The sequence below is a fragment of the Harmonia axyridis genome, chromosome 2, assembly GCF_914767665.1.
Source record: "Harmonia axyridis chromosome 2, icHarAxyr1.1, whole genome shotgun sequence".
NCBI classification, from domain to species: domain Eukaryota; kingdom Metazoa; phylum Arthropoda; class Insecta; order Coleoptera; family Coccinellidae; genus Harmonia; species Harmonia axyridis.
The window spans coordinates 54,105,748-54,119,605 of record NC_059502.1 but is presented as its reverse complement, the minus strand read 5'-3'; the positions used below and the strand labels follow the sequence as shown (position 1 = coordinate 54,119,605).

At 34.4% G+C, this 13,858-nt stretch overlaps 1 protein-coding gene across 7 annotated transcripts in view; it reads left to right on the top strand.

Moving 5' to 3' along the window:
* The window catches only part of LOC123673750 (triple functional domain protein), a 250,022-nt gene that overhangs the window by 46,271 nt on the left and 189,893 nt on the right, over nt 1–13,858 (top strand). For all 7 annotated transcript variants that reach the window (XM_045608400.1, XM_045608399.1, XM_045608401.1 and 4 more), the window contains exons 4-6: nt 2,703–2,898; nt 9,596–9,890; nt 12,528–12,748. In XM_045608400.1, coding sequence (XP_045464356.1) covers nt 2,703–2,898; nt 9,596–9,890; nt 12,528–12,748 — 712 coding nt within the window. The remainder of the gene's footprint in view (nt 1–2,702; nt 2,899–9,595; nt 9,891–12,527; nt 12,749–13,858) is intronic.

Sequence of the window (13,858 nt, the reverse complement as noted above, 5' to 3'; positions counted from 1 at the left end):
TTCTTCAAATTTCAGTTCAAACTGATTACTAGACTAATGTCTGGACGCAAAATAATTAATCCTTTCAGCGAGAACGTTTTAGGAGCATTTGTATGCAAGGCGTCAGTGTGTCCCGTTCTGAATCCGTCGTTTCCAGAGGCTAATATGTTTTCTCTAGCAGAACAGAGAACACTCACAGATGAAATAACAAATCTCAGTCCCTTGAGTGAGCACATAAGGCACATAATCTGGGTTAAAATGGAAATAAGAAGGTCCTTTCCAACGTTCAACGACTAACCTCGCTATAACCGTTAAATCTGGAGGAATAAGGAACCCCCTGTTCCTTTATTACAATTTATCATCGTTTAAGACACAACTCGGATAATTATTGTTTGTTATAGCTTTGCTAGGTACTGTAATTACCTCGAGGTAAAATTAGGCTATTGATGATATATAGTTTTTCTCTAATTCTGTGGTAAGTCCCTTTATTCTGTCATATCTTGTAGAATGAAATTGTGCGGAGAAATCTCAATTTTCCACAGATTTCATTGTTTTATTTTTTATCATTATATGTTGGTAACGGGAACCCTCCTGTCACGGGTTTATTTATTATTTGTCAAATTTGTGATACAGAAAACAGTTCTGCCAACCAACATATTTTAAATATATTATATTTAAATACTTATGCAAATATTCAATGAATTAGTGAAAATTATGTATAATACTCGTACAGAAGACTCTCGTTCATTCAAAAACTCGCCATTTCGTTGCTCGTTTTTGAATGTTGAACTCGTGGAAAAATATCACTCCCTTCCCTCTGCAATTGTGTAATGAATAACTATTTTCTTTTTTCGCAGCAAATAATATCTTGTTAGACAAAATCGAAAAGGAAAATCTCAATTTCCCACATATTTCATGATTATATGTTTGTACTCGGATCTCTTATGCCACAGATCTTTCTATTATCTGTCATATTTGTGATACAGAAAGCAGTTCTGCCAACCAACATTTCTCAATGCAAAAATCCCTAAACGATATTTATGCAAATTTTCAATGAATTACTGAAAATAATGTAGAATACTCGTTCATAAAATTAATTCTAACCCACGTTCATTCAACTCGCTATTTTGTTGCTCGGTTTTGAATTTTGAACTCGTGGAAAAATATCACTCTCTTCCCTCTGCAATTGTGTTATGAATAACCTCGTAAATAACTATTCTCTTTTTTTGGAGCATATCCGTTGATTCTGCCATACCTCAAAAAACAAAATCGTTTGGAAAATATCAATTTCCCAAAGATTTCATGGTTATATTTCATTATTAGATGTAGGTATTCGGACCTCTTCTGCTACGGATTTATCTATTATCTGTCAAATTTATGATGCAGAAAACAGTTCTGCCAACCAACATTTTTTAATGAAAAAATCCCTAAACGATATTCATGCAAATATTCAATGAATTAGTGAAAATAATGTATAAAACTCGTACAGAAGACTAATTGTAACCCTCGTTCATTCAAAAATTCGCCATTTCGTTGCTCTTTTTTCAATTTTGAACTCTTGGAAGAATATCAATGCCTTCTACACCTGTACTGCAAATGAGTAATCATATCCTTTGATGTGATGGAATATGGGCAAAATAAGAGGTTTTAATGTTATATACCAACTGATAGAAAGCTAACAGTGTGTGATCAATTTCCAATTTAGAATCACTAATTTCTTTGGAAGTCATCCAAAATGTCATACTTCTCATGTCTCTCAAAGGAAGTAAATTATCTATGACTTTGATTATACAGGAAAAAAAGCGAGGCAACATTGCCTTAACTGTGTTCAAAGCATTTTTTTTGCTCAGGGGTGGATCCACAATTGAGGTGTAATTTGTTTCGCGCGAAAGGGTGAAAAATAATATTCATTTTCTTAAATGATTAGGTATTCTAATGGTTACTTTTTAATAGCTTTTTTATGCTAATTCCGTTCAGTTCAATGAATCAGCTAGGCTAAAACTTGGAAACAATTGTAAGTAGAAAAACTATTAATTTAAGAATATGTCTCAGAGTTATAGAAAACTTCACGCTAAAATCCATTTAACTGTGGATGATCACGTCAAAATTACAAAGGAAAAACAATATCTATATCTTTTCATCTGAGTCAAATATAGAAAATTAGTAAACTAAAAAAATATTTTATTCAATGAGAGGAATTTATGGTTGAATTTAACAACACATTACAATATATGATAACCAATTCCTGATGAAGCCGCTAAGATCCTCAAATAATTGACGAATTCATAAAAATCTGTGAAAATTAAAAGTGTATATGTATATTTATTTTTTATCGATGTACATCTTTAGAGTAGCCCTGTAAATCCATAAAATGTTGATGTTAAAATATTTGATTTTTGTGAAATTAAGTTACTAAATGATCAAGGATATTTTCACTTCATCTCGTGAAATCTCTTCAAATAGACAATAATTTTCCAGTTTAATCTTTCATAACTTCTGTTTTGACTTAATCATCATTTCGTCAAAGCAACCAACTGTTCATACTTATCTTATGCTATTTATTATATATTGTATGTAATTCCCTGTACTCAACTTCATTGATTTTCGAGATATTAATCGATTTTTTAATTTTTTGTTTCATGTAGTTTCATATTGGATACCCTGTATTTACTCGATATCATTGATATAAATGTAGATCTCTCATTCTCAAATTTTCTTTCCAGTGACGATGCCCGTGCTTTGGGTTTCACGGTGCTGGTAGATATGCGCGGAGCCACGTGGTCAACAGTGAAGCCAATACTGAAGGCGCTGCATGAAAATTTTCCACCTGGAGTTGTACACCAAGCCCTCATCGTCAAACCCGACAACTTTTGGCAGAAACAACGGACGTCGTTAGGAACTCATAAGTACAAATTCGAGGTACAGTGTGATTATTAATTAATTTTATATACATACACCTGCAAAATTATGGGAACGGACAGAATATCAACGAAGTTTGTAATTCATTTTCCCTTCAACCCTTTGGTCGATTTAAGGAATTATTTTTCTTGAATTCTAGCTTGACTCTTCGGGAACATAACTGTTTAAATGGACGTTCTCAGTTATTATGTTTTTGTTATATACAGGCTGACCAAAATTAATGAAAAGTAAGCTTTTATTCAGAACATATTGTGGATTGAAACGTTGACACACACAAATTATTACAATCACTCAGATGTTGCATACCAAATCTTTTCTGAACTCTTTCTCTTTTTATTTATTGCTATGTCCTAATTTTGAGATTTTGAGAATTACAGCACTTCATGATATGTATGGTACCGTTGTTGAACAAGAAATTAATGTTTTGAATTCGCAAACTTCTTGTGAATTGAATTGATATTCTGAACCAAAAGTGTGGGTAAATTCCATGAAAAAATTAAATGAATTCAGTTATCATTTTTCAACCGATGAACAGAAATTTCAGTACAATGAAAAGTCGTTCAGCATGTTGATGAATTGCTTTCATTGAATCAAGGAACAACTTTCATCAAATCAATGAAAGTTCATTATTCGAGCGGTTGTATCATAAATGTATTACTATTCATTGAAATTGTCCGTAGTAAGTAGTTTATGTAAGACTATACATTTAATGGACAACTATTCAATGAATATATCATCGAAACAACCAACTCTCAACATCAATTTCAGAATCGTGATATTGATCAACAGGGATTCATAATATCAATGAATAGTGGTATGCGTTGAAGAATAAAATTTCATTATATTGATGAAAAATAACATTGTTTCAATGGAAAAAAGTTGATGATTGCTATTCAATAGACTATTTTTCAGTTTCCTGAAACCATTCAAGGTGCTGTTATTTCTCTGAAAGTTAAGATATCGCAATCACTGAAAAGAATAAATGTTCAGAAAAGATAAGGCAACATCTGAGTGTTTGTAAACATTCTCGTCTGTCAATAAAATTCACTCCACATGAATAAAAGCTTACTTTTCATTTATTTTGTACACCCCTGTATAATGTATGTAGCAAAAAACATGGTAACTGCGAAAGGCCACAAGGGTGTTTTAATGGTTTTTCCAATAACGATGATACCATTGAAAGATTAAAAAGAAAACATGAATTATGTACTCAGAAAGACACAATTTCTTTTCATTTGAAATGTTACATTATGCTATTATGTATGAAAAATAACATTATTCAGATGACCACAATCTGACTGCATTCTTTCAACCCAATTTTTAATTATTTGTTTACATAAAATTGCCTGTATTTCATCAATACTACGTTCAATGTTGATTTTTAATTGCTGCCTTGATGGATCATCAATTTAAACGACGACTTACATATCCCCAAAAAAGAAATCACAAGGTGTGAACTCAACTTTGGTAAGTTGGCTGTGTGGCAGGTGGCACCGTCTTGTTGAAAATCACTTTGTTCTGTATCGTTCTCCATTGACTAGTTACACTTCGACCATTTTCTTCAAAGTATTATAATAACAAAAAACCTATAATCACTCCGCCATTATGAATTGAACATCACATAGTGACTATCTGGATATAAAGGTGTCCCAACTAGGGAATCCAATCTCGCAAATGCGGAACCCCTCTGTGATTCTGCGGGATCAAAATTGCGGGATTTTCCAAGCGGGACCTGCGGAAATCAATATTAAAATTGCGTATTAGACAATAAAGCCGGAAACGTCATTCAAAACGCCCCAGAAAGCAATGATAAACCACTGATATTAGTTACTGCTGAAACTACACTACTATTCACGAGCAGCAAATTGGAAAGTCATTATAACTCGACATTGAGTAAAGAAATGGTTGCAGCTTTACTTTCTAGGATGAAAGAGTACCGTTCATTAATGACAAGTATGGTTCCATATTGAGAAAACCCAGGCAAATATCTGGAATTTCTGGGATAACAGTCAATGTCTATAAATGGCCAAGAAGTTACATTTGTGCTTCTTAGCAAATCAACATTAGGAAATGAAATCAATAGTTTGACTTTGAGCTGAAAAAAGGGACGACTTTAGAAGGCAAAACACAATCTCAAACCGAAGACCAGATCATTTTTGCTGATGAGAATGAGGAGGATAAAGTACCTTTATCTAATCTAGGAATGAGACATAAACCATCGCCTTTGAATTTAGAAGAGGAATCGTATTCGTACTGCGTGGGTACTTGGACTATACATCATACTTATTTAGTCTAAGGCGTGGGTACCAGAATCAAAGGCTTCTCCTATGGCTGTACGAGCACGAGTACGAACAACACTTGATCAGTTATTGAAATATGAAATGACCCTTTTTGAATGCAGACGGAATAGGGGTACGGGTACATATTTGGAAGCTGTTTACAACGTCGACCCTCGACTTAATTTCCACCAATCACAAATGCTCAATTTTGAATTAAAAATAGTATTTAGATGGAAAAACTGTGGCACCTGTCGGTAGATTTTTCGGGTATACCCGAGCGAAACTTGACAGCTGTTGCCATGAAATGAACACTTCTATACTATAGTATGTTTTTAATAGCATAAGACCTTTTTATGAGCATGTTTAATAAGTTGGGTAAAAAGATTATAAATATTGTTAACAATCCCGCATTCTTGTGGATCAGCGGGATTGATGATTTTTATCCAGCGGATTTGAGGGATTGATATTTTAATGAGGGATTGGATTCACTAGGTCCAACACTTTCGTGTTGATTTTCATCACTTCAAATTCTGCGATGTTTCTCAGTATTCACGAAATAGCTGTGAGGTTGATAAAACAATTTAATAATTTTAAAAGTTATTGAAACGTGAATCTTTCCTTGATTAAATGGCATAAGCTACTGAACATAAATGACATAAGAAATGTCAAAAAATTAATTCTCAGTGTTGCCATTATAACCATTTTAAATTTTCAATTCTTAAAATTATCCAAGAAAAGGACGTTATTATTGCTGAATTTTGTATGTGACCCTTATGGAACTATTTATGATCACTCAGGCTAATCTAAGGAGTCGAAAATACCCATGACACATCAGAAAAGCAACTTTTCACATTACTACATTCGTACGTTATTTGTATTATTTACCACGTATAGTTTTGAAAATATCTACTTATTTCCTTTCATTCATTGAATAGGTCAATTTTTAATTGCGATTGCCATAAAACATATTTAATTCTTATCTCGATCTTATATGATTGGTATGTTGCATTTGAAATCATATTTCTCGTCTCAGTATTTATAAAATGATGTATGCAACAAGATAGTACACAAGTCCAAGTTTGGGTATAAGACACGGAGTCCTTTCATTCAGAGGAAAGGTTAAGCACGTTTTACAACTGCTTTTGTTACTCAGATTCGATTCATGATATTTCTGCGAAATGAGATTAACGTTAATTCAAAGACCCATGAATTAAAATATGTTAAAATTGAGAATTTCATATTTTCATATTTTTATATGGATTTGAAATAACGAGTTGAACGAAATCGAATGACAGTTATTCTATTTGTATTTTTCAAATAACAATTGTTTCGCTGCGCAGTAGCTTCTCCGGATTTTACATTTTGATTAACTTCCGTAGGTTATTCGAAATGTAAAACCTTTTTATTGAACTCTAAACTGCAGATTTCATCGAGATGAAAAATTGCATTTTACAGCTGAATGACAATTTGAAGTCTCGTACTTGATTTCATGTTGATCGCCTAAAATCAGAACCATAGAAAAAAGAAGAAGAATATCGAAAGAAAATGGACCAATATTTCCGCGCCCACAAAACCGACGCAGTTGAGATGAATACCAGTTTCAAGCACTGTGTAAAGTTTCAAACTGATAACATCATCAAAACCATAGAAAATTCAAGAAAAATATTTGGAAATATATTCTATCAGGTGAGATCGGGTGTCCTTGAAGATTTTTTCTCTAAGTTTAATAGTTCTCGAGATGATTTCAGTGAGCATCTTATTTGGGACACCCTGAACATATAGGTATATGTCTTGAAGGAAACTATGTTGACGAATGAAGTCGAATTTTTAAGAAAAAAATGTGTTTTACTTATTAGGCTCCAGTTAGTGTTCGAGTGAAGTATTATAAATACGTCCAACTGGAGCATGAATGAACGAGCGCTTAGAAGCTCCCATCTTCACGTCAGTGATTTTTCCATTTTGTAATTTGCCAACTTGTAAAAGGTTCTGTAACGGAAATTTTATGTGAAATCATGCAAAAATTGAATTAGACAGAAGTGGCGTTTAGCGCAAAGAGGGTTTTCCGTTCAGAGTAATTGAAATTCCCTTCAACTGGAACCAATTCGCTATCATTCGCTGTTGTCAGGATGGGGATGGACCAGGAAAAACGGAGAAGATGTATCGCGTAAAGAAACGAGGCTTCTTGATAACGGCTTCTACCATCAACAATTGTTTTAGCTTTGCAAATCTGCTGGATTGTTTATTGCTTCATTATTTTGTGTATCAAATCTTTGAATTCGTTTGAGGAACAATAATTTTCCTTATAAAGGGTGTTTTTTTTGGAGCTATAGTACTTTAAATTGCAATAAAACAACGATGGATTATTCGATTGACATGAATTTTATTTATCCGCAAGATAATCTTGTGGCATTACATTTTAAAGATGATTTCTGGCATATGACCGCCACGGCTGGCTCGGATGTAGTCCAATCTGGACGTCCAGTTTTCGATGACTGTTGTCTTCCAAATGGTCAAGGGTTTGTGGCTTATCCGCATAGACCAATGACTTTACATAGCCCCACAGAAAGTAGTCTAGCGGTGTTAAATCACAAGATCTTGGAGGTCAATTCACAGGTCCAAAACGTGAAATTAGGCGGTCACCAAACGTGTCTTTCAATAAATCGATTGTGGCACGAGCTGTGTGACATGTTACGCCGTCTTGTTGGAACCACAGCTCCTGGACATCATGATTGTTCAATTCAGGAATGAAAAAGTTAGTAATCATAGCTCTATACCGATCACCATTGACTGTAACGTTCTGGCCATCATCGTTTTTGAAGAAGTACGGACCAATGATTCCACCAACCCATAAAGCGCACCAAACAGTCAGTTTTTCTGGATGTAACGGTGTTTCGACATACACTTGAGGATTAGCTTCACTCCAAATGCGGCAGTTTTGTTTGTTGACGTAGCCATTCAACCAGAAGTGCGCTTCATCTCTAAACGAAATTCGCTAATGAAAATCGGGAACAACGGCAATCTCATTTTGCACTAATTGCAAGCGTTGTTCAGGCGTGAGTCTATTCATGATGAATTGCCAAACCAAACTGAGAATAAATCACTTGACAGCTGTTAAATCGGTCGTCATCTCCAACAGTAATGCCAACTTAAAGTTATATACCTCGAAAAAAAAAAACACCCGTTATATGGATTGACAATTGATAATGTCAAAGTGTGTTGACTTTTCTGTTCATTAAGGTTTGGAAATTCATTATGAATCGTTTATATAACGCCAGAACAATTCTTTTCAAATTCAAAATTCAATTTAATTGTGGAAATTTACTTTGAAAATAATAATTTGCTCGCGTAGTTCATAATGATAATATTCTTTATTTCCAAATACAACATTCATGAAAATTTCACAAATTGAGCAGAAATGGTGTCAATATATGATATTACAAAAAAAAAAAGAAAAACAGAACACCAAAGATAAATTCTTCCTAACAAGTACATATTATATCTACCTACTCATTATTCAAAAAAAAAATATATTCATTAAAACTAAACGGTTCCTTATCCATTAAATATTTATATAAAGCTCTTTTAAATTTGCCAGTTTATTGGATATTTTTCAACTTGACAGGCAGAGCTAAATGCCCATATATTTTGGACTATTTTCATATAAATTTAGTCTGTATCGAGGATATCCCAAATTATTACGCCTTGTGTGGTATTCATGTTTCAAAACAAAATCATCCCTCAAACTATGTTATTATAAAATAAACAAATACATACTTCATAAATATACACAACAGTGACAGAAAACCATGACTGCTGAAAACACCTCTACAAGACTCACGAAAGAAGATTGCCAGTATGAAATGAAATGAATAATTATTTTATTCGATGAAAAACCACTCATTCAAAAGTTTGGTTTGACGCTTCAACTAAACTTTCGAAATTCTTCCCTCATCGGCCTCAACAATCAAATTAGTGATCTAGAAATCACGGTATCGCTCATCTCTACTCTCAACAATCAAATAAGTATCATCTACATAATTAATGCATTTGATATATTAATTCCTGAAGTTGTTAATATCATTTAAATATATGTATTATGAAAAGGAGAGGTCCCAACATATTTCCTTGGGGCACTCCTGCTAATATCTCCTCAAAGTCTGATAGGTAGCACCTCCAGTCTTTTTTTTAATTTAACCCTCTGTTTCTGATTTGAAAAGTACGATCCAACCAATTTCAGAGCAATTCCTCGTATTCCGATATGGCTTTTGTCCCGTGGACTACCTTATTGCATTACATATTTTCAATTCGTTTGCAGTGGGAGGTGTTACTCATCATTTGAACACACCCCAGAGCTATTTTCATGAAACATGTTCACACTGTTCTTCTCTTCTAATACTCGAATTGATCTTTTCTTGCAGACAAATATGATAAGCATAGAAGCGTTACCGAAAATTATAGACACATCTCAAGTTACATCGGATATGGACGGGAGTTTGAATTACGACCATGCCCATTGGTTGGAAACCAGATTAGCAGTGGAGGAGTTCTCTTGGCAGGCTGCCGACATGTTGGATCGCCTGGACGACCTGCAAGAGGATCTAGCAAGGAATGATTTCGCCGAAGACGTAAGCGGGGCCAAACATAAAATCGATGTACATAACGATATGAAGAAGAAAATTATGAAGGTGCCTATCGAAGAATTAGATATATTAGGTGAGTTGTTCTTTCGATTAAATAGACCAATGTTGGAACTTTATCAATAACTTCTTTCCACAAGTTACTGGTTGCTTTCAAGGAGTTACCTTGCTCCGCCACATTTGCCCCCAATCAGAGCTGTTCTCGCCCTTCAATACCAGATTTCTAATGATCTACAGTATCTGGGATGGCTTCAAATAGGTTACTTCTTTACTTCTAAAAGTCTTATTGCATAGGTTAGCAATGGCGAAGCATTGCGTCACCAGATAATCCGGAGTTTCTTCCTCCTCTCCGCAGAATCTACACTCGTCGTTTTCTGCTAGACTCATTCTTCTTGAGGCGGCAATACCCTGTAAGGAATCCAGTGAGGAAGTGTAGAATATTCTTATTAAGATCCAGATACTTCTTAGATCTCGCAGTTTTTAAATTTCGAAGAAAATTTTTGGAATGATCCAAACTAGGAAGATTACGTTAGATTGTTTGGTTCTCAGTTTTTGTCCTTCTTCTATTGAGCAAGTTATTTTTTCGATCAAATAGTCGAATGTTTCGTTTTTTTGAATTACTTCTTTTCATACGTCAACGATTGCTGTTAAGGGAGGCTAAGGAGTTATAATCCTCTAAATGAAGAGGATTATAACTCCTTTAATGAAAGGATTGCAGCTTGAGAGAGATCAAACGAGCATTGAGAACTTGACGTTTACCACAAGAGAACATGTCCTTAGAAAGTTCTCAACGAGAAAGCATACTTTCATTTTTATATGATCAGTGATCGACAAAATCGGAAAACCTCCCAAAACCAATTTACAAACCAACACAAAACTGGGACAAGTCTCAAGAAGTGCTAAAGATTAAATTGATCATCTTACTAAAGGTTGCGTTCATAGGTTACCTTGTGAATGTGAAAAAGTTTAGATTGGGATTACAAAAAGGAAAATTCTAACAGAATTACGTACAGTGTTGCCGATTGAACCAAACAGACACAAGATTTTAATCTCAAAGCCAAATATTCTATAAGGTAAAGGTTATCCATTTTATGGTACCGAAAGTAAACGCAAATAAAACCTCCAATAAAACTCACTTTCTTTTAGAATATCCATCAAATTTTTATTTTAATATCATGCTTGGACTTTGCCATTATGTGTGGAATACAAGATCATTTATATATCCCCCGCGTGATCTCTTGCAGGACTGTATCCTTGTGAGGTAATTTAAGATGACCCGCCGACACCTTTCGGGCAATATCTCACCAATAACCTGACGGATGTTGGTTTTCAGATCTTCAAAAGTCTGTAAATTATCGGCAAACACACGATCCTTCGTATAATCCCACAAAAAAAATCAAAGGGAATAAATCATAAGATCTTGGTGGTCAATTCAGATCAGAATTTTTCTTGCAAGAAAAGCAAAACTGGCCGTGTTGTGTGGTTTGTTGCATCATTCTAGTGGAACTACATCTCTTCCAATTCGATATTACTGATTTCAGGCCTAAAAAATCAGGAGTCATTAGCGAATTGAGGTTTTATTGACACCATCTTCATTTTCAAAGAATTGCGGGCAATCACTCCACCAGACCAAATGGCACATACATTGACTTTTTGTGGATGTAATAGTCTCTCGGCAGTTACATGAAGAATTTCACTGCCCCATATGCAACAATTTTTCTTGTTTACATAGTGTGAAAAGTGCTTCACTCGACATATGTTCTACACTGGTTTTAGTTCTTGTATCAACTGAACCTTATAAGGATGGACATGCCAAATATGCCATAGTGTGCCGTAAGAGGGGCCCAAATGTTGTGCGTGTCGAGCAATGGATTTATTTGAATCTTCTTCAACACTTCCACGTTCACCAGCAATATTTTCGGTCTAAGCGTGCATTTCGATGATGTATGGGCTTTAGACATCAGTAACAGTCTGTTCGATTTTTTTACTGTCTTGTCAATAATTGTGCTGCGACTTACTACTTACTACATAATTATTTTTTGTGTAGTAGGTTCTCACCATCTTCACACGATCATCAGTACACAATCTATCTATATTGTTAAATTGCTAACCTTCACTAAACAGAAGACCCTTTGGATGACAGTTCTGTTTGACATATGTCATTGACCAGGGTATGAAATCCGGACCATGACATGGATAACCAAGTATTAAGAACTATTACCAGCGAATGAATATGGAAGCCATCGAAACATACCAACATTATAATCAATCAGGCAGTTGAAGCCTTCAACATGTATTAAAACAATAATACCCTCAATTTTTAGGTAGATGGCTGTTACTAACATAGATTCTAGATACTAACATAGATTCTTTTATGAGTCCACTACTCTGAAATGCCGATAGCTTTTTGGCTGCGAATGGAGCAGTTTTCTGAGTTGTCGCTTAGGAAAACATTTGTACTCATGCGAATTTTTGTATTCAAAAAGTTGTCTTTGTCCCTCCTTGAATCGACAACTATCTGTGTGAGAAATTTCATGTCGATTGGTTGAGTTGTTTGGACGTCAGAAGGTAACAAATAAACCCACAATCGGATTCATATGAATTCCTAGTGATTATTTATATTCTAAACATACGAATTGAAAATGACATGAGGCTGAAACTTCAATCCAACTTCAGAAACGAATGTATCCAACTTTGAACAATTTTTTTCCAGGTCAGAGGTTATTGCAAAAGGCTGGCGGACCAGATACAGGGCAGGGTGGAAGGGATACGAGTAATTTGAGTCCAGATGTAGCAGACGTGAAAAATCTAGTTTTACAAAATTTAGATAGTGTTCATTCATCGCAGCAGCATCTTTTACAATTGTGGCACCATAAAAAATTGAAGTTGGATCAGTGCTTTCAACTCAGACTCTTCGAACAGGATTGTGAAAAGGTACGTGAAGAAAGAAACATGCTTCCTTTTTTATATTCTATACATTTCAAAACAGTTGTTGAAAATAATAAACCGAAGTCATGAATCTTCAAGTTATCAATTATTGACTGTAATAGTATATTCTGAAACAAGTTGCAGAATGGGCTCCTATTCCAACACGAATGCGAATGAGTGTTGGAATTGCCTCTTGCAACGAGTATTAGACGATATTTTCTCTATTTCAGTCAAGTTTTGTGAAATATTGTCGAAAGTCAATGAAAAATTGTGATTATATATCCTAGTGACTTTTGTATTGTATCTTGGCAGTTGGTGTAACTGTTACCAAAATTGACAGATTACGGAAATTGAATCGTACGTTTCGAATTTTGGAATAATTTATAATAACGCATTGAATTCGTGAATTGTGTCTGAAGAAATTGATTCAACACCACCAGAATTAGGAAAAATTGCGAATACTGTGGACAACCACAAAATGAAAAATATAACTGAAAACAATGCTGAAACGAGTTCATTACAGCACTGTTTTTAGTAATGTAAAAAACTCATTACGATATTGAAAGAGAGAAAATACTTTGAGGTAATCAGCATTTATCAAAATGACGAATCTGCAAACTCACAGTTTTCAATAGATGTGCCGTTATTGATACTTAAATACTGTCAATTCATTCATACAGGGTGATTCACCGAGATGGCCTATTAGACGTTTATGGAAAACTAATCATAATTTTGAGCTGAAAATTTGCATATTGGGGTTTGAGACGATGATCTTTTTCCCTAAAATATTTTCAGATCTCTACGACTTCCGGTTATACCGGAAACAGACTACTACTTCCTTATTTCAAATGGCACACCCAGTATATAATTGCATCATTAGATAGCTTTTTTGATGGCAATTTCGGCAATATGCCATACCTTGGGTAAAAATTCAACGGTTCATGAGTTATTAGGATTCTTGTGAAAAAAAAGGTGGCGATGAGGACTCAAATTTTTTTGAATATTTCAGCAGAAAAAGCTTTTTTCGAAAAAATTTATTCCTTTTTCGATTCCGCAAATACGAAGTATTATAAGACTGTTTTTGGCTTGGACGAAAAATGTACAGTGCATCCCATT